The sequence below is a fragment of the Vanessa atalanta genome, chromosome 16, assembly GCF_905147765.1.
Source record: "Vanessa atalanta chromosome 16, ilVanAtal1.2, whole genome shotgun sequence".
Lineage (NCBI taxonomy): Eukaryota > Metazoa > Arthropoda > Insecta > Lepidoptera > Nymphalidae > Vanessa > Vanessa atalanta.
Window position 1 is genome coordinate 8793066 of NC_061886.1, and position 27963 is coordinate 8821028.

The 27963-nt window shown below is 34.6% G+C and overlaps 1 protein-coding gene across 1 annotated transcript; it reads right to left on the reverse strand.

Moving 5' to 3' along the window:
• Positions 1–2023: 2023 nt before the first annotated feature.
• Positions 2024–26688, reverse strand: LOC125070037 (protein jim lovell). The gene is made up of 3 exons (XM_047679708.1): positions 25684–26688; positions 7501–7629; positions 2024–5793 (listed from the first exon to the last, which is right to left on the reverse strand). The coding sequence occupies exons 1-3, from the start codon at positions 26402–26404 to the stop codon at positions 5144–5146; spliced, it is 1500 nt and encodes a 499-aa protein (XP_047535664.1). The 5' UTR covers positions 26405–26688; the 3' UTR covers positions 2024–5143.
• Between the last annotated feature and the right edge of the window lie 1275 nt (positions 26689–27963).

Consider the following 27963-nt stretch of genomic DNA (forward strand, 5'->3'; position numbering starts at 1 on the left):
CGGTCGATTTGGATTGCCGTCCAATCTTAATATTATTATGAAATTAAAGAGTTGCAACTCCGCGCATACTCGTGCACCGTATAAAGATGAGCCGTTGGATGATCTCCCTTGAAAATACCAAAATCATTAAGTTGTATGTTCTATACAAAAATATATGCAATAATTAATTAGACGTTATCTAACTAAGAACTACTGGGTCGAGCTGAAGTTTCCCATACGTATGATTTCCATTATAACCATCCGATGATCTGACCTAGATCTGATGCAGTAGCAAAAATCCTCGATCTTATTAATTGTATCCGTCTTCAAGTGCCTTAACACACACGTAGTTAAAATCGTTTAAAATATTCTTATGTATATTTACGCCTTAATTTTTTTCATATTATTTTCTGAGCCGAGATGGCCCAGTAGTTAGAACGCGTGCATCTTAACCGATGATTTCGGGTTCAAACCCAGGCAAGCACCACTGAATTTTCATGTGCTTAATTTGTGTTTATAATTCATCTCGTGCTCGGCGGTGAAGGAAAACATCATGAGGAAACCTGCATCAACGAAATTCTGCCACATGTGTATTCCACCAACCCGCATTGGAGCAGCGTGGTGGAATATGCTCCAAACCTTCTCCTCAAAGGGAGAGGAGGCCTTTAGCCCAGCAGTAGGAAATTTACAGGCTGCTAATGTATGTAATGTCAGAATTAAAATTATTTTTTATATATTCGAGTTACATCAAATAAAACAATTGACGACTAAAATATTATTTACGTCAATTCGAATCGATTACTTCTATGTATTACAATTTCAACAATATCGTCTCTTAATTTGACACCGCTCAAGATATTTATCATTGTTAAAATAAATCAGTTAAATCTATATCTGTGTTAAGTCGTGACATGAGATAGTCCCATCGACTATCGAGCTATTCTTTAAGAATCAAATAAATGTGTAACAGTCAATACTTGACGTCATATTCGATCATGATTTATCAAAAATCGACATAATAGTGTTGTAATTTATGATTGTGTTCTTTAATTTTATAATTATCGAATACAATGTCACTTGTCAACATATTTCGTTACTTAGATTTCACAATCGAATTCAACGTCGAGTTTCATATTCAGACATAATAGTTTTGCTGTACTTACTGGCTTGCATTAGACTGTTCCATTACGCTAAACGAATTACTACGATCAATTTGATGAAAAAACACGAATCATTATTGAAACCATATTTCATTCAATAAGATTGAATTATTTATTTAATGTAATATTCAAAGACTTATTTTTAATACTTTTATGTTTTTGAAAAATATGTTCGTTCAAATATAATTACACTCTCATTATATTGCGAGACGATGTTAGTTATTTACATTTGATATAAAAATAAACGATAAAGAACGCAGTTTCTTTGAAAACTGCAAGTAACTTATTAACTCAACTCTTTGCGGTTAGTGTTATAGTTATAATAAAATTATTGAATGTTATCGTCTTGAATATTAAATTTTTGCAAATTGAGAAGTATTCACAGATAATTTATTATTTTGTCATTGTCAACAATAAATATTTTTGAAGTCAATTAGTTAAGAATAAAATAGACATATTTGCTTATAATTCCTTAATTACTTCTTAATATTGCTTTTAGCCTTATAACGTCTATTAAATTTTATAATAATCACATAAAGATTACATGAGCATGACATAATGCTAATTCATATAAGGTTACTAAACGTAAACGTTATGGTAAATAAAATGTAGTATTTTTTATTATGATATTGATACATAAAATTCAATATCTAATGAAAGTAAGTAAATCGCGATTCTCATTTGTCTGGATTGCTTAGGATTAGGGAAACCATTTATCAATTTTGCAAAATAAGTAAGTAACATATAGGTTAGTAATGTCGATCGGTGCTCGTGAAGGTGTTCCGTGTTTGGTGAGCTCAAAGCGCTCGGTGGGCGAAAGGCGGTTGCAATGAAACGTCTAGCGGTATTTCATATTTTTATTTTTACACTTTACGTCGGTGACCGTAAACGAATTTTACTACATCGCTCCATCATTTCAATTTCAATTACACGATAGAATGGTACTAGAACATAAATATTTTTTTCGTATTTATTTTAAGATCAAATAGATAATCTTTTTTACATCCTAATGTAACGATATTATTTAATTTAATTTGTAATTATATTAGGCATAATACAACAAATCAAATTATACAACTTATAATTATATTCTTTACGGGGAGAACAATTAATCTATAAGCTAAAATCATTTGAATTACAATTTATAAATACTCGTAACAAAACTGAAGGAACTAAATATTTCATGTCTACTAAATTAATACAATCACATTTTATAATAATAAACTAAAAAATACACAATTTCTTAAATTTATGTACCTATTAAATTACGTCCTTACATTTGGCTCCTGATGTGAATCGACTGTACACAGTAGGGACAGGCTTAAGAAAATATCGAAATGAGCTGATCCCAATACAAAAGTAGTCGGGGATCAGTACGAGAAAGAGCTAACATCATAAATCTGAACAACTAAAACAATGATATATATCGTCTACAACATAAACTAAGCGCGCATTAAATTAAAAAATATGAGATTCCTATTGCTTAGGTATAGAAAAATAATTAATATATTCTCATAGTCATTCTATCCTTCGCCGCACACATTAACAAATAACAAACTTAATTAAAACGTTTCAATTAAAAACTTTAACAAAATCACTCTAATACTGCTGAATTTGTACGAATTAGGTAAACTCTATGAACCGACGACACATTGTTCGATCACAAGTCACAATACAACACATTACTTTAAAAATAATCGAAACGAAGAAGCAATAGTCAACAAAACCAGTCTGGAGATGTCCGCCGATATGATTACGTTTCGTTTGCTTTGGCACATGTATTTATATTACTCAATTAAATTGAAACGATACATCGAAATAAATATAATATTATTTAATACACCAGCGAAACGGCTCATTTTTTAATGATTCGGTTAAACTATTTCACAAACATTGATATATTTTTTGGAATCGTATCTTCGAAAGTGCACTGGATTTTGTAAGAAAATAAACTGGTTGGTTTTATTAAGACAAGCGAAAAGAAAGCGTGAAAAAAGCAATAATTATACAATCTGTTAAACTATAGGTACATATTCAATTATACAATTCGTTAATATATAAAATCCCTGTAATGATATATTGTATAATGACGTGACACTATTGTGTAGACTACGGTATGGTATGCGACCGTTCGTTGCTGAGTACTGTGATTATGTGTAATTTACAATTATACAAAATAGAGTCGAAAATAGTTTTCAGTCTTCTGTTAAGAGTTATGCAGTTTCGTAATGTGTATCGACGACTATGATTAATCCAATTAATAGAGATATATGTTGTGATTAACTCGCGGAAACCGCTTTTGATATATGTTATGGTTCTGAAGTAGATGTCTACAAAACGAGTAACTATAAATACTATTAAAGATATTTGGGAATGTTCGTAGACCGTTAAGTAAAACATCATATTCTATAACATAGCTATAAATTAGTATTGTATAACTAAACCGTATATACATAGGTAGGTTAACCGCCTACGACTTGTGATATCTCGTCACGTTGTATCACTAATTCAATACGAAATAATTGTATACAATTATCTAAAGCCAGGTAGTGTTGAACCTCGATTTATTCTAACTTTCACATTATTCACTAAAATCTTGAAAGCTCCTTTTTATTTGAACATTGAGTGCAGATACTTTATTTGTCTAAACCTGGCGCGCACTGTCGCTATTACGTAGTTATTGATAATGAACTCTTTGTTTTTTTAATCTGTAATCACAAAATTGCTTACGTCACGATGCGATCTGGACCACCCGAACGGTCGCGGGTTCGCCCGAGCTCGGATCACGAACTCCACAGCGCTTCAAAGCTCGTGATATATCTACGTGTCATGCTAAACTTTATGGTTAACATGACCTCGTTTACTTTTTTTCCTATGTTCAGTGTTTTGACGTAAATAGGGGCCGTTCGATTAATGAAAGTATCTTATTATTTTGTAAATAATTATTTTTCTTGTTCTGTTTTTGAATGTAGAGTGTGACTAGTGCGTCGCGGACCTTCCTATGACGTATCGACACGTCGACAGTCGAACAGTTCACTGTAATCACTTCACTAATTCTACAACAATTACAAATACAGTACTATTTACCATTTTAGACACGTAATGTCTCCTTAATTAATGGTTAATTCAAATTTATAATCCATTAATTTATAATAACTATTTACATTTCAAATTGTTATCTTCGAATAAAACTATTATTACGAAATATTTTACAAACTTTGGTGAAATGCAGAAGTCAACTCGCACATGTAACATATAATATCTAGATTAGTATTAACATAGGAAATATAGGCAAGAATTCATCAATGATAGACTTTCAATAGTAGTAATATCGTAGTCTTAAGTGATATGAAATATTAAAATAATATCGATAGAAGGGAATGTCGGAATGGAATGTCAACAATAAAGAACACATCGCCGCGTGGAATGATTCGACTCAGCGATAACAATCACAACACCTTTCATACTTATTGCACTCCTTCGGAATAATAAATTATCGCCTATAACTTATACGCGATTTTAAATATACATTTACAATATTAACACATCTTTTAAATATAAATTTAACTAATTTTCAAGAGTGGACGTCGCTCTCCTGAGCAGCGGGTGTGTTCGACACGCGCACGTGTCCCGAGTGTGATCTGGCGAAACTGAAATTCTTTCAGTATACACCGCTACCTAATGGATAATAAAATTTATCTTCTTTAAGATATTGCACGACATAGTAAGTAAATACACAATATAATTACAATTAAAATTCAAGTTCGGGATACACTAATAAAACTTCAGTTTCACCGTCGCTCTATTACTCATAGCGAACCTCGCGATCATACGTCCGTAAATTATAAAGATCTCGCTCCGAACGCTTCTCCCTTGCGCCTCATCCGACGCGCTAGCGTAGGACAGAGGAAAATATTGGGATTCGTCGACGGAGACGGAAAGATGAATTGTAAAGGTACGGGTTGTTTAAAACGTTTCAACTAATTTAAATGGAAGAAGCGGGTTTAATCTTGCCCGTTGTGGTGCAGCAGCGTGCGTCCGTCGGGCGGGTGCGGCGCGTGTGCGGGCGCGCGATACGTATCGCCCTCTTCGTCCGCAGAGTTCTCCTTTGACCGGTCGCTCTTGCAATCCTCCTCCTTCGTGACACCGGACAGTGAGTCGAGGGCCATCGGCATCGACTGATATAGCTCTCTCGCTTTCTCGCTTGGTGGTAAAAGGTGCAGCATGTTCAGTGGCATCGGAAATCCAGGAGGGAATTCCGGATAAAACCCTTGCTGAAACGGATTGAACATCGGATTCGAAGATATGTCCGGTTCCGAGCTCGCGGGTCTTTGGCTCGCGTTCTGGTGTTGATCGTCTTTGTCGTGGTGTTTGCTGGTCGGATGGTTGTTGTTGTTGTTGCCGGAATTTAAGTTTAAGACTTCTAGCGGACCCCCGATGCAATCTTTCCTTAGCTGTTCCAGTTTCAAGCTCTTGCCGTATTTACCCCGTACATACATGAGCAATGAATTGTACGGGATGCCGAATATTCTTGAGGCTTGGCTCGTAGTCATTTTTTTGTTCCAGACGTGTTGAAGTGCTTCCGTTAGTTCTGCGTTTGTCCAAGATCGAGGAGGGCCACCACGCGGTGCGCTGTGCTGCCCCTTCGGTCGCCCTGGAGAAGAAAGAGTATACATTAGATATTTAAGCTTAAAATATTTAATTCGCTAATTACGTAATGGAGGTCGCATTCAGTGATTTACGAGTGAGCAAAATGCAAGCAGTCGGTGCAGGGTAGCGCACGACATGTGCCGTGAGCGCTCGTTCCGCCGCCCCTCACCACAGTATTACCGAATGCACAACTATCTAATAACCGTGTTTTGGCGAAGCAATAACTCGGTAGCGACAGTCGACACACGGCGAAATGAGCGGGTTGCGGCGACACGCCGGGATTCGTCATTAATTCGCCGCGAGCACGCGACTATTAAGGCGGTTCTGTCAAAAAGAAAAGCGGACGTGCATATGCCGGCGACGTCGCCCCACGTAACTTTATAGTTTTATAATTTCGACGGATCACGTTAACTCGATTCCGATCAGATAATTCGAGGAACGTTTCGGATTACGGCCGGAATGATATTTTATTATGGAAATTAGTTTTTCTTTTAATAGTCGTCGCGGGTCACGCGAGCGCGGTCCGCATCGCGGAAATTAAAGATGTTTTCCATTTAGTAGTCGAGCTCGTTAGCATTTTATAAGGAAGCATCGCCATGCACGTTGCAGCGTCTCGAGCGATGGGCGCTAATCGATCGGCGACTATTGTGTGCGACATCGTGCGGCCTAGCGCGAGCGGTGCATTGAAAGCATACGTTAGACTCGCCGCCTGTTCCCCTATGAGATACACTATCAGATCGTCTTAATAAACATTCGCCGGGAAACAATGGCCGTTTAACATTGCGCGATGCGATTGCAGCTCCGAGCGAGATGTGTGATGGGATGCAGTCGCTATCTGCGTTCTGCTAATATTGACTTGTTCTATTGTTGTTTGTATTCTATATGAATGATTTTAGTTTAAACGTTAATATATTTTCACATTTATCGGTTAAACGTAACGTTTTATAAAAGAGATTTGTATCAATTCATGAGTTGCCTATATTCTAAACTTTGTTTAAGATATAACAAATAAAATGTAACTATTTTATCTAAGTATATGTGTTGTACGATATAATCACTTATACTTTTGCATCCTTTGCCTGGCGTTATGTAGCGGAACTTTAGCATGTTTTTAGCATATGTCACAGTTATATTCGTCACAATATTAGATTCTTTTGGACTTACGTTATTAATAACGCATTTACTAAAACTAGTAACAACTCTGAGATGAAAACGAATCGAAACGAAAAATAAAAAATCTCCTCTCCGGTCATATTAAAAATACAATGGAATACTTTTTGGTGAGATATTCAATATTTATAATATAAATATATAGTGGACAGTCCGATTTTAATATCATATGGAACTGATACTTTGAATGAAAAAAAAATAGTAGTGAACCATACCTACTTAAATATTTTAATTTCATTTACAATGACATAGTTTACTAATGTAGGTACCCTATAAAATATTTTCTGGCCCATCCAAAATATAGTTTTTTCTTCTTCTAAAAATTCTTAAAGATGTGACATAATTAGAAGCATTTGTTCGTTACAACGTCGAACTAATCTTTTTTAACTATAACTAGCAACGTTCATGCGCCGTCAACCAGGAAGGAATATAGAGGAATAAAGAACATATTTAAACCGGAACAAAGCAATACAAAGTATTGCTATTTGAAGGTAGTATATCACCCGTGAATACCTACAAATGAATATAAAATGTAACTTACATTTCTTCTTGACGTTCGTGAAGAGCTGCGCGTCTAGCGAAGGCGCGCGGTGTTCGACGTCCATCAGCGGGTACATTTTGTGTTCCATGCCTGGCGGGAACAGACCCAGCGGTGACTCCATGCCGAACACTGTAACAAACATACGGATTACATAGATGTTCTCAATATTTTTAATACTATTTTTTATTATCGATTATTCAATTTGTATTGCAAAACTTTAAACTAACACAATTTGAAAATAAAAAATAGTAAGGTGATTTAAATGCTACATTTTTATTTGTTATCTTGTTGAAAAGCGTAAAAATTTGTAGGGATATTTGAAATAAAATGGAATAATTGTTAATGCATGCTTATTACTATGAAAATATTACTAATTATCTTAAAAATGTTATAATTATGAAGCATGAGTGGATAGTCTATATAAACAAGAAATTACAAAGAAAAACCTTTAGAAAGTAAAATTAAATGTGTGTAGTTCCGCTATTCAACGCGAGATGGCGTTACACGTGAATTTTTCTTCAACGCAAGCGAATAAGCTATTCTGCGAACTATTCTAGCTTTAACTGTTAAATATAGAATAGCTAGCGAATATAATTTATAATAATATTTAGAAAAAAAAAAATAATATAATACTGTACTATTTAAAAATATTGTTTCTATAATTTTTTATACACAACAATGTGGACTACGATGTAAATTGAAGTTGATTTAGATTTTCCGTCTAAGCTAAATGAGATGTATATTGAAACGTATATAATATAACAGTGTCTGAGGAGCTTCGAGCGGTGTTTCTCGTCGCAATAATAAATGGCGGATTACGTCGGTCCGTGGATGTGGATGTAAATAAGCGACAGGGCGAGGTGTCGTCCGTTGAACCAAACGCGACTAATCGATAACGCTGCTTTATTACTAGTCTATCTTATTTCTTATTCTCATTCCTATTCAACTATGTCGAAGTACTTCTAAATTAATTTTACGTTTATAGGACTAATTGTTAATTGAAGAACAGTAAACACTGCTGGTAGTCTTCACATACTTAACATTAATGCTTTAATGGAATCTTGGATTACAATTTATCATCGAACTCGCGAATAATTTTGATTTTTGCATACGTTTATTCTCAAACGTTATTACACTAAGTCTCACTGTCTCGCGTCCCTAATTAGAGAAGGCTATCAATTTTAATGTATTTTTTATTAAATACAGTATATTATCTCGAGTGTATTATTTCAATTTGATAGCAAGATTCTACTTCTAACTTCCAAATCCCTTGTAAGTGCACCTTTGGAAGAGTGGAAAACTAGGGCAAAAGACACACTTTTTGGAAAGCGTCATTTTATAAGAAATCGCGTTTCAATCCATATTTGATAAAAAATCATATGATTTACAATTCCAAATTTAAACTTACTTGCATATAATTAATGGCAATGCTTAAGATTATTGTTATATAAATACCTATTAATAATATCATCAATAACATTAACATTTAACACATACAAGTGGGTGGCGTTGCATCCATAATTATATTTTATGTAAACGATATAAATTCGTTTTCTTATTATTATCTGGTAATGTCGTTATTATTAGATATGTTTATTAAGAAATAGCTGAATCATGTCTTAAGAGTACTTAGGAATTATAAGCAAAATTATAAAATGTTTTTATGACGAACTAAAACTACATTTTTAAATTTATGTAAAATTCATAAAGTTAGGTAGGTAATATTTATAAATCGAGTAAACTATTTGTTAATAGAATAAAGTACATAGTTTCGACGGTTGCAGTAACAGTAAAAGTGAACCCGACACCCACAGTCCACATTGCCTATATCCTCTCATTGGCAGGTTATAATTTACTAGTTTCGCACGCGGTTACGCCCGTACTCGCCGTCAAACTTAACCGTAGCTTGGCAGACTATAAAGCTACCTATCCACTGGCTGGTAACTTCGTAATTTATATGGACCTCGTATCATTTCGTATTGTAAATTTATTGTGATTATTTATAACTCAGCAATTAAAGATAGCGTTAACTGTTTTGTGCTTATAAATTTGTCGCTTACCAGTCAATAGTTTTCGCCCTCCTGGTTTCAAAAGTTTATGAAATTCGGTTAACATTAAAGTAAAATAAATATCATTTGAACACCGCAAACGATCGCTATTTTTTCAATGGACGATAAGTTTTATAGTTATTTCGTAATATTAAACGTATGTTACGGATCTAATATCCCACGTAATTAGTATGTGTTATGAAATATTTCCCGCTTCTGTATAATCACAGCGTGTACTAAGGAAGGCTTATGTGCTTGCTACTCGACTAATAATAATATATAATTAACGATGTACGACAGAGATTTCCATCTGGGTCCGCGTATTCTTTGATTTCAAGTTGGTCCAGTTTCATTATTTGGATAAAGGTTGTTTAAAGGGGTGATGTAATAGTTGAATATTTTTTTATAGTTTTAATGTTTGAGACGTTATTTTAGACTTAGACGGATGTTTATGTTGCTATTAAACCTGTGTTTACAGACGTAACAACAAATGCATGATATTGCAATATAAAAAAGGACGTAACTCATTAATTTGAATTAAGAATTATTATAATAATGATTGTGATACTAAAAATGCATTCGCTCCATAAAAATGTATGTATTTTTAACTCTTGATATGTTTGATTACTTCGTTATACGTTCTCGTTGCATTAAAGTGGTCATAAACAAGTTTATTCGGTGAATTAAAACCTCCATTGTTTTAGTATCGATAAATAGTAGTGATTTTTTTTTTGTTATGCCAGAATGGTAAAGGTGAAAGTTTGAAAATCCAAAATTAAAATAAAAATTTTTAAGTTGAAACTTAAATTTTCATTTAGGGCAATTTTTAATGAAATAATCTTTTGTTTCTTTTCATTTTATTTTAATCTAGATTATTTAATGTGTTTTTATAGTAATAATTAGTTACTCGAATATTGCATTTGATGCTGGACTGGATTTGTTTTGGCAATTAACGTGTAATTTTAGTTTCCCAGTTGTTAGTATTATTATTATTTATTTTTATGTTTATTGAGAAGGATAAAGTGATGTCTATGTTTTATGTCTATGTGATATGTTCAATATTAGTAAATACATAAGTTGGTTTTAAATTATTTTTATCCTTAAAAATATATCAGATATAGCAGATGCAAGTATATGTATCGATACATATATATTACTACTACTAATCTAGTAATCTTTACCAAGTAGTTTTCTTTAAAATGTACCAACAATGGTTTCATATTAAACTATTTTTTTTCTATTAAATATAATACGTGTTTAAGATTTATAATTTTATGTTGGAAATTAATTCGGAATGGTCTTATGTCTGATAGATTGGTATAAATATGAATAAAGACTAAAAGAAATATTACTTTTTTAGATAATACTGAGTAATATAGAATATAAATGTTATGCCATTATATGTATTACTTATAATAACATAAGGACGATAATACTTTGTCGCAGATATAACATTTAATATCAATTATGGATCAATTTGAAAGTCTAATTCAAATAATAAAATAAATAAGATTTTAAAATATGTCCGTATTCGTTTTGTGGTTTACTTTTAGAAATGAGAATTAAATAACAAAAACATGCAATAAAACATACTTTAATATGTGCCGTTTCGTATTTTTGTATCGCTTTAGTATTATTGTACTTGGCATACCGCCAACATTGCAGTAGGGCTGTATCCTACAATAATAATCACCATTAATTCTTACAATAAAGTTCTCCCATCTCTGTCATATGAATTATGTCTTTATATGTAGGCTCTTAAAATATTTAGAAAAAGACATGTCAAATTAGCAATGAAAGTGTAGCAACCTCTATAAGCCATGTGGATATACAGCCTTTGGACCAATTCCCGAGTTTTATGGCCCCGGAGCTAACGAACAGTTAATTCCTATCACTCGTTAAAGCTAGTGCAGATAGGTGCTCGTTATTTGCATAATTACCCGCAATCAATACACACTCGCATCGCCGGTATTGGAATTAATTGTGCAGACCTGAGCCGTCTTAGATACGCTATATCGTTTAAAGCTACGAAGTCACTTCAATCAGATTAAGGTAGAAGGTAGCTTTGAGTTTGAGCAAAGGTCTCAAATGTAAAATGAAAAAAAAAAAATGTAACGCGAGGAAATTGCAAATGATTGCGTCGGTGAAAACTGCAACAGTGGGCATAACGTGTTAGTTTCGCGTTCATTTTCTTATTATTATTATTGAAATTGTTTTTTTAACGAGTAAAATTTCTAGCAGAATAGCGTAAACCTTGTGGTCAATTAGTCGTGCCGGCGTCGGCTCACTTGACGCTTTCTAATTCTAGTCTTTGAGGCACCTCACAAAACTAGTCGACCATAAACAATGATTTACGAAACACGCCACCGAACGAGCGCAGTACGTTAACGTTCAGTCTGACATTTTTTCACCAATATTACACAACGACAGTTTCAGATCTTTACAGTTTGTAATACGCCGTAGGAACGACAGTCCGGACGTATTAAGCGGAACGATTTAGCGAAATCGGAATATAACCCTAATAGACAACAACAAAGTTAGTTTACGATCGATCGCCGGCGCCCCATATGCAACACATCGAAATCGAAAGCGCTCTCGAACTTCGAAACTCGGTTCAACCCTTTCGCGCCCACAACACAACTTATCAAAGTTCACCCCGTTCATTCAGACAAAAGTTAATGCACCCTCTCACTCCCTCTCAGGGTCACGCACATGTGTTGTTGTGTCTCGCTCGCCTCACATGCGTAATCCTTCGCAACCCGACGAGGGGAAAAGTCGTCGTCGTGGGCGGAAGGGTTTGCGGCGGGATGATATATTTCGAGGTCGGGTTATACGCACATCGCACGTGACGTGGTGCTAGGTCGGGAAGGGGTTCCCGGTCGCTCATTCATGGGTCACACACGGGTGGAGGGCGCGGGTGGCGGGCGACGTCGAGCTCGTGTGGGAGTCGCCGCGTGTTGTCTATGGTCAGGCCGCGCGTGCTCGACGTTTATTTTGCAACCAGATTTACAACTATAACTGTAAATTAACTTTATCGAGCGGACCCGAATCTAGGTCGTATGGAATCAGCATTAATTATCGCTCTAATCTTAGGGCCGATGTCGACTCCGCGTACAATAGATCACATGATAGATAGCGGTGCACGCCAAGGACGCGAAAGTAATAAAGCGGGACGAATGCTGCGACTGTCTTGAGATATGCAGTAACTGGGTTAATCTATTGTCTCTGAGAAATACATAGAAATCGATGTGGGGAATAATTAAATAAAGAAGTCTAGGTCATCGCCGAGCTGCCTATCCTTGCATTGTTCTGTTCGGAATGATCGCGTGTCCAGTGTAAGTCCTCATTACATAAATCATGGAGGGTGGATATACCGATGAACACTTATGAAGGAAACCTGCCATTTATCAAACCTGTCCACCTTGACTAGACGATCGCGCGAGAAAAAAACAAAGCGTCTATATGCACGACAGTTTTTAATCGATTTCGTGATTACAATCGAATAAAAACCTTTTCTCGATTCGGTATCGATAACAAATTGCAGTCATATACGGTATTTTGCAATTAAAACTTCCATTTTGATGGAAGGTTACAGAATATAAAATACTTTTTGTCAATAGTGAAATGTTTCGTTCGATTTTGAATCGTGACGTAAATATAAAAAGATAAGTATACATAAGGATTCCGTAACCATTTAATTCGTATCATTTTTATCCAAAAAAATAACATGATTGTTAATTTACAAATAAGTATTTATTACTCTAAAAAGGTTAGCATAATTATATTTGTTTTTTTATTTTTTTTTTATTTATAAAACTTACTATTAGTACGGCATGAAGTTTAAATTATGTAATTGGGTACTACAATTTTTATTTACTTTTTCGTCAGTTAGGCTAACAATGGCAAAGGAATAATGACATAAGTTATTATATTTTTAACAGAGGTTTTACCGTTCGTTTCACGGAATACTTGTAAATCCGAATTGTTTAATGTTTTATTGAAGAAGTGATTTATAATAGGGTAATAATTTTTACCTTTGCACCGAGCGACTCGTAAACGTAACATTACAAAGAGAAACTGATACGGTTTTTAATCTTTATCTCAAAACAGTAATTGTCAGCTTATTTAATTGCTCTCTCAATAACAATACTTACACGGATTTTGAATTAAAGTTTCCAATTTGTATTAATAGGGTTGTCATAATGCTGTTTACATATCGTAATGTTACTTTGCTTTGCCTTTGCGTTTATTTGCTTGTTTTATCGGTGAAATAGAACTAAGGATTTATTTTAGTATACAATGTAGTTTTTAATATAGGTATTTTTTTCCAGTAATATTTTTCGTGCTGGACTTGACTTAAGGAGGCCAAACTTATTAATATTCATATTCACGGTAACTATGTACTCTATAGAGATTAAGGAGTACCATCACTTCGTAAAGTGAATGAGTAATTACATGGCTGTATTTTAACATGATTTAGATATAGATGTTAAAAGCAAATAGTTATAGCCGGGAGTTCCCCTTTATTAATTTCGGCTTTTAACTAGTTCGTTTAAATATTCTAATATATATATTGAAACTTAAACGTTGATGAGTTAAATAATGCTGTGTCTTTTTCTTTCGAATGTCAAACCATGACGACAGAAAGAGATAAATAGTTAGTTAATTATACATCCGCTAATTGACCTTTATTTGTAAAACCGTAAGATTTAAAGTGAAGTGAAGTTTAGACTCACACGTTATTTAATAATATATATTTTTTTGAATGTACGTAATTTACAAAACTAAGAAAACTGTAAATCGACAACCTTGTTTAATAAGATCACATTAGTCGAATAACACACGCACAAGCCTGGGAGAGTTCATACAAATGAATTGCAGGTAACGTGTTAATTTTTATTCAACCAATTTGGTTCTGAGCTTTCGTAATGTATTTTCGTTACTCTCCATGGGCATTACCCATCCCGTGTGAGCCATTGTTTCTGAGACGGCCGAAAGAGGTCGAATAATTGTCTATGCCCTACAAAGAAAGGAGGTTTAATATCTGACATCTAATTTTTTTCCGATGCTCGATTTATTTCCATTGAGTCCACGACATTCACACTCGAAATTGTCTATTGTTGAAAAACCGCTGACTATGTATTATTTTCATCCAGCAATCAATCTATAGTGAAATTGCAGTCTAATTTAATAGTACTTAGTTGAAAACATTTTCAGTTCATAGTTGATTTAAATTAATTCTTATTTTATTTATACTATAGACTTCATTAAAACCTATTTGAACGTATTTATTTAAAATTGCAATTGTCTTAATTGACATCACTTAACTTTGACGTGACTTTTGATAAATATAAAAATTATTTCATGTTTTTATTTTGTAGCTATAAAGTTTTATGCAATTTCCTTTCAGAGACAAAAGTGTATGAAAATGTGATTTTCAATTTTAGCACGGCTGCTACAATATGTAATCTTGTAAATACTAATCGTTTTAAAAATTAGTTTAATATTATAAAAAACGCGACCAAGTAATGAAATTCCAAGGAAGTGCAGAACGATATTGAGCATAAACTCTAATACCAATGTGGGATATAGCTGAAAAAAAAATTACACACAGATATATTCTGTGGTCGCGAACCAATCCCTGACTTCCGTTACGTATGTAATCTATCATGTGAAATAAGAAGTAAAACGATTGCGGTTCCGCGCGAGAATCGATTTAAGTGGCAACAATGATATGAATAAATAAAAATCGATTCAGTCATTATTCTTTAGTGATACTCGGTCACTTTCTCCGCATAAAGTAAACAAAATGGCACATTTTTATGTGTGAAATTAGTCTAACTGTATTTGAGATTAAAATTTTAAACTGTTTTCCGCTTGCAAAAATATAACGCACGATGTACAATGTTTTATTGAATTTATAATAAGTTTTTGTGTAAACTTTCTATTTAAACTAAATTAGGTTTTATATTGACGCTGTTAATCTTACAGTGGCTGGTTTGAACTTTTGTATCGTTTATGGTTCGTACAGTCAGTCTTCAGAGCCGTTACTTATTTGGTTGTTAGTGAATGAATGAATGATTAATTGAATGAAATAAATTACGTTTATAACGCACGGATTGATAATAATTTATGTCATATTTAAGTACTTTGATGTGTATAAAGCTTGTTAGGTATATGCAATAATTTTCATTCGCGATGGTACCTATATAAATGTCGGGTGAATTTGAGTAATAAATACATAACAAACGCAAATGATCTTAACTTTGAGTTTTAATAGTGTTGTATAGAAAACCTTTTATATATTTCTAAAAATTAACAATAACCAATTTTTGAAAAGTGAATAAAAAACATAGAATCTAATTAGTAACGTTGTTTTGTAACGATCAACCAGATAAATAATTTCACTAAATAGAAAATTAACGTTACGTTATTAAGGCCGTATACTTGTACTCATTACGTATCGAGTGTGGTCATTCTTATCACATATTACGTCACGATAATGAAATAGAGAGTGACGTGTAATTGTACATTAACTGCCTTTTGTTATGACAATACAAATTACATTGTAATTACAGTTTCATTAACAAAAAATATAACATGTCGCAATCCCAAACATAAGCTAGGGCTGTCTATGCCATGGATACTCTCGTTGTTGAAAGGTTACGAGCTTTTTTTTAAATCAATATATCCATTTTGTTTTTTAATTTCAATGATTTTTTTTAAATGTAAAAAGTATTTAATCCATGGTTATAATGAAATAACAAATAAAAAGATAGATTCTGTTTATAGTAATGCGATAAAATAATGAATAGAGGGAATAAAATAAATATAATTCTATAAAAAATCTGCAACTTTCGACGGGCAATTTTGTATCATTTATAAATGTTAAACAAAATGAATTAGTGGTCAGTGTCATCCCTGACCATGCATCAGCTGAGTCGAAAGTCTATTGATATTGAGGCAAGTATAACAAAAAATTTTAGATTGATTCCAAATTGCTGTTTACGTGTGTGGTTGGCCACAGAAGTGATTTCCTCCGACGCGGGCGCATGCGCTACTGACTCATATACCTGACTCATATGTTTAATGTGATTTATAATGTGTTTGTTAATAAATTACTAGGAATATCTAAATGACATTGACCAAATTCTCGGTACAATTACATACGTGATTACGGTTTATGAATGGAGTATTGTCATAAATTATTTTTATATTCCAATACAAAATGTTAGCTCGACTTTTCATACAATAGGCTTAATGTTATTATTTTATACGAATTATAAATGAATGGGTAAGGATTATTTACAACTTATGTGAAACTAATGTGGTCCTTGACGTATTTTCGGAACGAAGTTGCGGTTTCCCGCGCTTTCGTTGTACTCCGAAACTTTGTGATCGAGGGCACGTAATCTGATTTCGATTTCTTACTCAGCTTTTTGTGACCGTAAAAAAGTAAAGGTTTGGTCTCTTCTCCCCCTTTGTTATACACCACATCTGAAACAGACTTACTGAATATTGTTATGTAACGTTTATGATTTCGGTTTTGACCATGCCACTTATTTACGATCTCTGGTTTTGAGATCGGTATCTTCGCTTTAATTTCCCGCACAACAACGTCTATTACTGTAATTTAATAGCAAATAAGGAAAGAACTTTAATGTTCAACTTTTAAACTGTGCTGTTAAGTTAAATAAAATGGGTTTAAAATCCTAATGTACCTTTATAATTATTGCATCATTAAACTCTGTGACGAGACTCGGTTGTTAAGAGTAAAGCGTAAGAAGCGAGGTTTGAACAATAGAAAGAGTCTCTAGACGCCACAAGACTTATTAAAAAACATACTTATTAAACGCAAGCATAAAACAGTTTTTATCGCCGCCCGAGCTCTTGTCACTGTTCTGCAGTGCGGCGTTTTTGTCGAAATCATTTAGTCACTTCCTAGAATTATTCGATGAGCATCGACCGATCGTCTAAAGCTAGCCCGGACAATTTGAAAAGGTTCGCCAACATTGGCCCGACTTTGCATGTATCGATGGAACATTTCGGTAGCGCTTTTCATGTGCACGGATTTTAATTGCTTTCTAAAGTCCATTCGTCGCTCGATTCCCATGAAAATCCGGCCGCTGTGAAATCGACTAGCACACGTAGATGCATGACATGTAGTTTTTTCGTTGCGTTTTTTATGTTTATCGAAGAGAGAGATCTGGCCGGTCGCGGTCATTGTGCCGTGGCGAGAGCTACATCGCGACCTGCGTTTCCGAACGCACACGGCCGGCGATCTTATTCTATTCCCATTCACGGGAAACTCATTCAAATTTAACGGACGGAATCGATTTAGCGTCGTGTGACGACGACACATCGCTACCGGTAATAGATGCGAGGTTGTAATAAACCGAGTGAAAGGGAACGCATCTCGCTCCGTATTAAGGATGAATGGATTATGGAATATTAATTATTCCGTGCGGCGCGCGGAGCTCGCAGCGGGCAGATACGATCATACGTGCACATCAATCTCGCTCCGGATTGTGTGTCGGCACCTCTTTATCGTCTACAAAAAAATCGGTTTTCACATGGTCACGGTAGACAATAGACGAGTGAGCATCTCGCTTGTTATTAAATTCGTATAAAATTAAATATAATGTGTGATTCTAGTTCCGGTTGCGTGATGGGAATGTCGGTTAACTGTTCTTTATGGGATCCGACGAAACAAATGTATCCGCGTAATGTCGTAAATTGCCATTTGTTTACATAAACCGGTGCGTCTGTCAGTCTCGTCTCGTCGATCTTAAATCGCTCAACTCTCAGTCCTATATTGAAATTGATATTTAGGTTGCTTTCAATGCAGATATTATTGATTACGGCGAGCCGTCGTAAAGTGCATGACTTATGGCGGGAACGAATACACGCGGCGGCGCACGCGCACATTTTCATGCAATTAACCGGCTCGGTTACAATTTTCTGTACGTATCATTACACTTGAGTTAATATTAGTTTAAATGCCACATTCTCACATCACAGATTCAAAATACGTAAGCGAAATATAATGCTGGTTGACAATAGGCGTTATTTCCGTAATTGTGATGAATATTTAGTTTGTCTGTAATGATCGTTAGCATTAGAATCTTCTCCTGGCATTATTACCACTATGTCGAGGTTGGTCATTCCTAGGTAGGTATTAGTTTATTGTTATATAGAAGTAGGTTAGGTAGTTGAAAGCGTTTGAATAATATAGTTTTAAATACATACAAATTCTTATAAGATATTTGTGTTGTATCTCGCGAGTATCTATTCCTTTTATTGTAATGTTGTTTCGAATATGGGTTCTGTGTTTTTTTTTATTACGGCTTTTGTATTTAGGGTTCCGTTAAGGAAGAGATCAGACTAACGTCTATCAGTCGAACATTTACGGAATGTTTCTATAGCACACCTATGATATTTCGTGTTATTTTGTTATACTAGTATCGATAACACATAGAGAGCTACAACACAATGCTGTTGTTACCTCACGCATGATCGTAACCGGAAGAAGTTTAGGCGTAATTAGGCCACCGGATTTAGGTGCTTTTCGAGACATGCGAGTGTGAACACGACCAATTTCCAAATTCCTACTTTTCTCTTTATTGGTAGGTAAGTAGGTACCTATATGTATAATTGAATAACTCGTGACTATCCCGAGCCGGGTTTCGATCAAGAGATGAGGTTGTTAAATATCTAATTGTAAATTACTCGATTAATCACCAGGCAAATTGGAATAATAAAGTTTAAGTATTAATATTCTTATGGGTATTTATGGATGGTTTATAGTTATGTTCGCTCTATTAGTATCCCTTTCACAAGTCACCTGTTAAATAAATAGCAGGTAGAAATGTTCACAATAAATTATCGTAACACTACCGTAATGCGAAACGCCTCCAGCTTCCTATGTGTAGGGACCTATTTATGTCACTGGTTATCTTCGGTATCGAGACGATTGATATCGGCCTTACGTCTTGTAGCGATGTGAGTTGAATTTGATTGGATAGTTTATTTTATCTTACCTATGTGCAATCGAATTGTTTCACGTCTGAGTTCATATTGAAGTTGTTATCGTTGCGGAAAATTCTATCGATATATTTTTCGAGTGAAACCTTTTTGGTTGTGTGAGGAATATTTCATAGATTAATTCGTGCAACGTTTGAGTAAACCGCTCTTGTCGTTAAAAAGTTTCGCTTGTTTTGTGACGTGTATTAAGTTTCACGCATGTATTTAAAAGCCGCTTGTATCGATTGGTATACTAAGATCTTTAATTAATTAATATTCAGGATACAATAAAATATAATTTTTACTTCGGTTAAAACTACAATACTTCTAATTGTTTCTTCATAGTGGTGAATTCGTAATTTTTCGTCGTGTAGGATTCGGATCAACCAATTAATTAAGCGCGTCGATAATTACTTTGATCACTAAGTAGTAGCTCTGAACTCCGTGCGAACAAGGATTTGTCAGAAGAATGTTACGGCTATTGCGCAGCCTATTAACTTTGTTAAGTCCTAATGAACCACATAAAGTAAAATAACTTATTCAAATAGGTTGAGATCTACATTCAGGGAATTTTGACATACACAAATGAAAAGATATTTTTAATCTGTCTTCGCCCAATTTGGCTTGAAATTTGCGAATAAGTAAATACGTATTGAATAAATATTAAAATAAATATTACCAAAGACATTATTTAAAATGTGGTTTTATTTTATCTCTATTTTGTTTTAAATGTTCTGGTAAAAAAAAAAAACAATTCCCACATAGGCACGTTATACAAACTTATTATTTAAATTGTATTCTTGTTTTTTTTTTTAATTTCAATCAGATATTAATGATTAAGACATGTATCAAAAGTTCTCATCAACGTACAAGAGAGGATATATTGATTTTAACAGCACACCATGTTGCCGCCTAATTTAAAATGTGTTAATATTAATGTTATATTAAGATGAAGATTGCAATCGCATGAGAAACAACTTAATCAGATATTAATCACATACAATAATTGATCTATAATGAGTTACTATTTATTCTTCACCTCTCATAAGGAAAACTTATACATGACAATAAAATTGCTACTGTTATTTATTGGTGGGATTAAATAATAATTTCTTTTTTGTTACGTTATTAAAATATTCCTTATTACAAAATGTTTCTGTTAAGCATTTTAAAGAACATTTATAAAATTATTTCAAAATAGAAAACCTTTTTAGGTAGGTAGGCTAGAAATAACGTTAATTTTACACTGTTATTTTTTTTTTTAATATTTTACAAAATACAAGTAGGTTTTCTTAGGTATTGCTGGGTTATTGATTTTTGATCGAATGACTTATTGATTTTTTTCTTCGAGGCGAAGACATTTCACTGATACAGCCTTAACTTATTTAAATTTGAATGTGTCGAATCCGGCGTTATATTTTGCCATATATAATGTTATGGATAAACACTGACAAGTAAACGCCATATTTGCAATTGCGCCAGTCGAAGCGCCGCAAAAACACAACATGTTTACAATACAATGGATGAACGGCATAGTAATTAACACAAGCACGATATGTTTGCATTAATTAATAAGATAATATTGTGTGTAGTTCTTTTTAAGACACCATTAAGTTACGTAATAAGAAACAGCTAATTGATTGTTGTTTTTTTTTTGTATATTTTGCCGCTTACATGGTTTTCATTTTTACAGTCATAGTAATTATATTATTTTATAAAAGTAAGTTATACATGTATTTGGTTTTATTATCTAGTTTAAAATCTATGTGTTGTGTAAAATATCTTACCTAATAAATAACCTTAACGGGAGTTAAAAAATAAACAGTATGATAAATAACTAATTTTAATTGTTGCGTAAATTACAAAATATGCAACCACATCCCTGTTTAGTAACGATGTTTAAAAAAATGTACTAATAAAATACGTCGTAAAATTATTCATGAGTACCTAGTATGTATATCTACTATCTGAAAAACATAATAATACTTATATTGTAATCATTTTATGTTAAAAAAAATGTTACAAAACAAAACTTCAACCGGTGTTTCTATCTATACATATATTATAAATGGGAACTTTGTCTATCTACTCATTAACGGCCAAACTACTAAACCAAATTTTATGAAATTTGTTATGAAGTAAGCTTGAACTTCCAGGAAGGACATAGGCTAGTATCTACTAATTCGTCTGATACTATATGCTAGCTAGAGTCTACGTCAATTTGAAATGTGAAGCTTTACAGCGCAAGTAAATTCACGAACTTACATTTATGCAGAAGTCTAGCTGCCGAAAACGTAAGTGGGAAGGTACTTGTGAAAAATTACCAGATTTGCTGTTTTAATACTAACTGTAAATAAGTTTAATTAATATTTAATCTTTACTTTTAATATAGTTCTGTGAAATAACGATTCAAAAGTGCTTGTAAAAGCCTACTCGAATAAAGTATATTTAATTTAAAGTATATTAGATACCAAATACTAGTTATTTGATAAGTTATTTTATAGCAACAGTATGGTGCTGATTCTAATATATAGATAAGAATCTCTGAACTAAACTGATACACTAAAATATTTGCCATCCTTTTCACCTCCATCCAAAAGAATGAGATAGCTTTTCCTTAATTTAAGCCATATTTGTTCTACAATAAAGTTAAATTGAAATGTAAAGTTTAAATAAATATAAATAATATTGAACGCGTTATTATTTATGAGTGCAGGTTGCGCAAGCGCTGTCTCAGTTATAGTGACATCATTTTCCACTGATAAAGACATTAGACATATCTATCAATATTATTCGAGTTGTTTGTTAACAATAAACTTTTAAATCTCATTAACAGTAACAACAGCCGAACAATTTAAAACTGAACCAGTTAACACGTTTATATCTAAGCTTTTAATTATATTTATATTTAAAAGAAAAGAAGCAATCTATCAGGTATTACTAATATACATACTTACTCCTTCAATGAAGCTTAAAGCTAGTGCTAGTTGCTATCTAATAAAACAAGCAACAACATGAATATGGAACAGAGGCATTTTTTTTACCTTTATTGTTATCTAAAAATAAGTTTAGCTGTATGAGAACTATAATAGTATGTATATTCTAAGATAATTCTTAAGGACAGTTTACACGATGTGGTAGTCAAGTAGGTCACCAGCGCGAAGAGACGATTGAATGTAAATGCGCGGGCGCAGCGATCCTCGGCGGTCCTCGGTTAGGGTGTCCACGAGTTCTTGGACTTTATTAATAATATGACCGAATTAAATTTGCATTTATATTTTTAATAAAATAATGATTTATCAAAACAAATATATTCTTCGTCATGCCCTATATAAATACATTTATTTAATTTTTATGTTAGATATATAAACAGCAATGAGGCGTATATGTGACATTTAATAGATTTAAATTATTAGCTCGAACGAACAAAAACTATTTTGTCCTGCGCTGTCGCATGGCAAACCTACTCACCCTTGCGTGCGCGCAGCTTCGTGCCAATGTCGTGGGTTTACGTTTTTTCTGCCACCCTTCAAGGCTGTGTACTCGATGTCTTTACCTTGCGTGTGTATTTATGTTAAACATTGTTGTACGTGGAATTATTGTTGTATACCGATAACGGGGATACAGTTATGGCGCGAAATCAATAAGGGTTAATGTTTTATAATATAGATAGTTGTGTTCGCAACTGTTCTCGTTGGAAATGTGTAACAAAGACAAAAAACAATGCGTATGAAATTCTAGTTTATTTTATATTTATTAGTGAGAAGAGTAGGTATAGGCGATAAATTATTCATTAATTTTGTAATGCATTAAAATACTACGTTCAATATTTTACGTATCTGTTACCTTTTTTTTTCTCAAAAGAATTCGAAGGCAAAGATTTTTGCCGCAAATTCTTAAAAAAACAACCAACATAAAATTAAACAAAAGTTTGTATTATTTTATATTTTCTTGAAATTATTTTTATGTTATAATATTTGGTGATTAGTGTAAAATAACAAGAGAAAATAAGATGACAAAACGGGCACGATATTCGTTATGACAACCTGTTAGTTCTCTTACATGACGGTTTTATAGCTGTCTAAGGAAGTATTTTTTTTATTCGCTCACAACTAATTATAATAAAAGAAATTGTTTATGTTTAAAAGTTCAATTATTACGTAGTACAGTAAAAATAATGACTAGAGTAATAAACAGTAAGCGTATTATCGTAAGCTGCTAATTTTCAAAGCTTCACGTAATTTTCTGTAATTCTTATACCAAAGGATATTATAGGTATCTATTTATAATAAATAGATACACAATACATAGGACGTAATAACACAAATTGTCGTTTTCTTAGTCGTAAATAGTATAATTAAAAACAAAAAAACTACCGAGAAAATCAAATTTCGAATTACTTGACGACTCCCGAGTGGGCACAATCAGGAAACTCGCTCTGTGATTGCCAGTCACCGCCAACCCCTCATTACATTTACGCACCACCATTAAGCATAATCAACCTCTCATCACATACGGAGATGGAGGAAACAATAAAATGAACACTTATTAAAATTATACTCCACGAATGATTTAAAAAAAATACATTTATTGTTATTCAAAAATAGAATGCTTTTAAAAACATAACAGTATCTTTAAAAAGACGTTTCGAAGCGGAGTTAAAGCTATTTGTAATTTTGAGTCCGCTACGAAATGACAAGTGCGGAAGCGTTCAGAAACTCCCCTTAGTATTTAGAGTCCCCACGCACGTCATCGGGGTGAGGCGAGTGCGTGCAACCCTTCATTACGGTGTACTATTATGACGTAATCAAGCACTCAGTCCACATACGAAAACGAGGAAACAGGAACAAAAACGACGAAATTGAAAGTTTTAAGAGTGTTAAAATTATAGTTCGGTGTTTTATTTAAACTCAAGAATGCCAAGTTATTACATCTTCGAATTAAAATATACATTTTGCGATTATTGAACGGAAAGTTAAACTGTCTTTATGAATATGTGCTGTAATTCATTTTCTTGACATGCATGCAATTATATTTCTGAATTTATATCCCATATTATTATACTATTACGGATCGCATTGTTCAGATAAATAAGCTCAGTAAGAATACATATAAGAAGACTACAATTACTGTCATTTCCTCAATAAACACGTTTAGAAATCGAAAAGGGCTCGTAAAACAAGACGACTGCTCTGATTGCTTCCTCTATCATGAGCGTAAGGAGAGCTCAAGCAATTATCGAAGAGTAAAATTTATACTGACACACGATTATGGAATGCATGCAAAGAACGGAATGGAACGCCATTTGAAATTATATTTTACACCGACTCCCGCGACATGCGAAGTTAATAGACCATATAAAGCTAAAACCTCTTTGGATAACACAGATAAGAAATCGACACATGAATGGGTGATCTTAATTTATCTGTGAAAGGTTCCGGTTAACACTCTGTGTCGATCGCTAATCGAATCATTAAACCTACATGCGATTTAATATATCGATAAGTTTCCATTACGTTAAAATAGTTTATAAATCTAATTGCGGACTTTTACTTTTGAAATAATTGTATGTTAAACTTTTTTGTTAAATATAATATAATATGATAATTAAAAAAAAACATAAACAAAATTTTAGAGAATACTCAAATATCAAATCTATTAAATATTTTTTTATGATTCGACGTATAGATTTATAAAATGTTTAGCCTTTAGAAATGACTATTCGACAATGAGTGGGCGAGGTCAGTTTTTGTTGGTGCTATTTTATTATTTGGCAATTGTTCATCCACGACGACATTGTTGTTAACCTTAAGTTTTTATATATTATATACCTAATATTGTACTTAAGTATCACATTAAAACTGTCAAGGGATATTAATTTATTATTAAATGACAAATAAGATTGACTTTCGACGCAATAAGTGAAGAAACGCGGTATTTACCTACTACCTTCATTTCTTATCTCTTAATTAATCACACTAGTGCAATAAGCAATGAAGCTCCTACACTTTCCGATGCGTTTCTTTAATACTATCTAATTAGATTTGATAAGAATATAGAAATTTCAGTCGTTTTACGTACATAGTAATTTGCGTTATATAAAAGTACTTACTGTGAGGTGGTGTCAAAGACAATGCGGAGACAGCTGGTGGTGGTACTGGTGGGAACATGTCCTGGTGCGGCGGAAACATTCTTGGGGGTGGAGGCACCTCTGACTCTGGCTCCTCGGGTTCCTGCTTGTGCGGCGAACGGCCGCGCGCCAGCCTTACGGCTTTCAGACCGCTGGGTGAGCGCCTCATCGATAGGTTTTCTGGCGTATCTGATTCTCCAGAGCGACGTCGCGGGCGTGCCTGCTTCCTCCTCGGTTGAGGGCTGTGCGGACTCGCTGGTGGAGACACCGCGGTGCCCCCCGTCGGCGGGCTGGCAGCCGGGGACCTCTCTGACTCCGCGCACTCCGCCGCCTCTTGGTCGGCTAGTCCACGCACTTGCAAAGATTCGCCTGCTCGGATCACCGTTCCCAGTTGCTCCTGAGCCACCGACACCTCCCCGCGATACATAAAGTCCACGACGGCTTGCACCTCCCATCCTTGAAAGTCTTTGAGCACGATCACCGGATGCTTACACGGATTCTCGCTGAATATACGCCTGAAGAGTGGGCTGCACGCTCCCAACAGAACCTTGTGGGCGCGAACGCGGCGCTCGGCGCAGACGAGCGTGACGTCGACGAGCGTCTCGGCGTGCAGAAGTGCCTCGAAGGAGCGGAGCAGGTGCGCCTGGTGGTTATTCCAGCGCAGGCTGTAGTGCTCCTCGCCGGAGGTCGGCTTGTCGTCCATTGCGCGTGCCGGTGCGGACGCGTGTGCGGATCCGCGACGTGTCGTGCCCGCGGGCGCGTGCGCGGTTTCGCGCCGCCCTCCGCCCGCTGCACGCTCCAACCCTTTCGCTCAGATAGCACTCACGGAGCGCAACGTGAGCATCACTCAAAACGGTAAAGTTTGATAGCACTGCACAGCACTCGACGGTGAGGGTGTCGCGCGGATATCGTATCAGACGTGCAACGCGGACGGCTCGCGAGCGCGGAATGAGCTGGGACGAGCGCACGGCGTGACGCGAGTGGCGAGTGGTGGCGACTGGCGAGCGCGGCGCGTGGCGGCGGCGCGGGCAGCAGGCCGGCCGCCGCGGGCCCGCCCCCGGCCCCGCCCTGCGCACACACGCGCCGCCGCCGCGCCCGCCGCCCGCCACCCGCACACGCCACACACATGTCACACATCGATACCTACATATGTGACGCCTACTCTACATTATGTATTTTTTCGGATACCTACACTTCGTTCGGAAAGTCTCTTATAGATTTCAACGTGACAAAGTATAGTAGTCTAGTACGAATATATTTATCTGCGAGTGTGTACGTAGGTCGGGAGAGAGCGACAGTCTTTTGTAGGATCGGGCTCGTTTTAATGAATTTTCTCGCGGGAGTATCGCGTGATCGCTGATAAATATACTCAAATAGAGAAAGTGGGCGCTTTAGCAAATATATAATGTTATGAACGACTGTAGCCAGTTTACTTGTATATTAATGGTGACTAGCAGGAACAGATATATCTGGGGTAATTAGTTTCTGAGCTGAAAACATAAATGATAGGAACGTGTATTGCGGACTGAAGCGTATTTATTTTTCTGTTTATGTACATTTTCCTTTCGTTTCTGAAAATAAGGTAAAGTACTCTTACAGCTATTTAATATGTACTTATCTATAAGATTAATTTCGATAAAAGTTTTAAAAAAATAAGCATTTGACTTAAAGAATGACCATTATTTATGTATTTAAGTATATTTATAATAGGTAGTATCTCATAAAAAATGAATCCTAATGGACGATTAAAATAAATAATTATGAGAAAAAGTAGCGTACATACCTATTAATAAGTAGAGTATTTGGGTACCCATGGACACAGAGTATTCCTATCACATCAATTTTTCAAGTCTGGGCATAGACCTCTTTTCCACTTAAAGAGAAGGATTTGGAGCATAACCCACGCAGCTACAGTGTAGTTCAGTGGATATAGGCACCTACCTAATCTATTAAAAACAAATACAAGTACAATGTTTACTTAATATAAATATAAATGTACAAATATAAGGTGTATAAATCGTCTTCGCAAAAGACAATTTTACTGTTAAACAAAAAGTGTATCTAGTACCAAGGTACTAAGAATTAAAAAAACAAAACAAATTCGACAAAGATAATGGAACAACAGATTTCGAGCCCGTTTTGTTCTTCGTAATGTCATAATAATCTCGCCTCACTTATCTAGTTCTTAATAATTATAAGTATAATCTTTAGGGATCATTTTATTTATTATTATTAGGTATTCATAATAATAATTGGTCTCAA

Bases quoted from the DNA above. Each gene is read 5' to 3' on its own strand.
- LOC125070037 (XM_047679708.1), bottom strand. From the start codon at position 26,404: ATGGACGACAAGCCGACCTCCGGCGAGGAGCACTACAGCCTGCGCTGG. The intron at 7,630-25,683 runs GTAAGTACTTTT...TGTTTGTTACAG, and splicing joins GTCTTTGACACCACCTCACA to TGTTCGGCATGGAGTCACCG. The intron at 5,794-7,500 runs GTAAGTTACATT...TTTCTTCTCCAG, and splicing joins CACGAACGTCAAGAAGAAAT to GGCGACCGAAGGGGCAGCAC.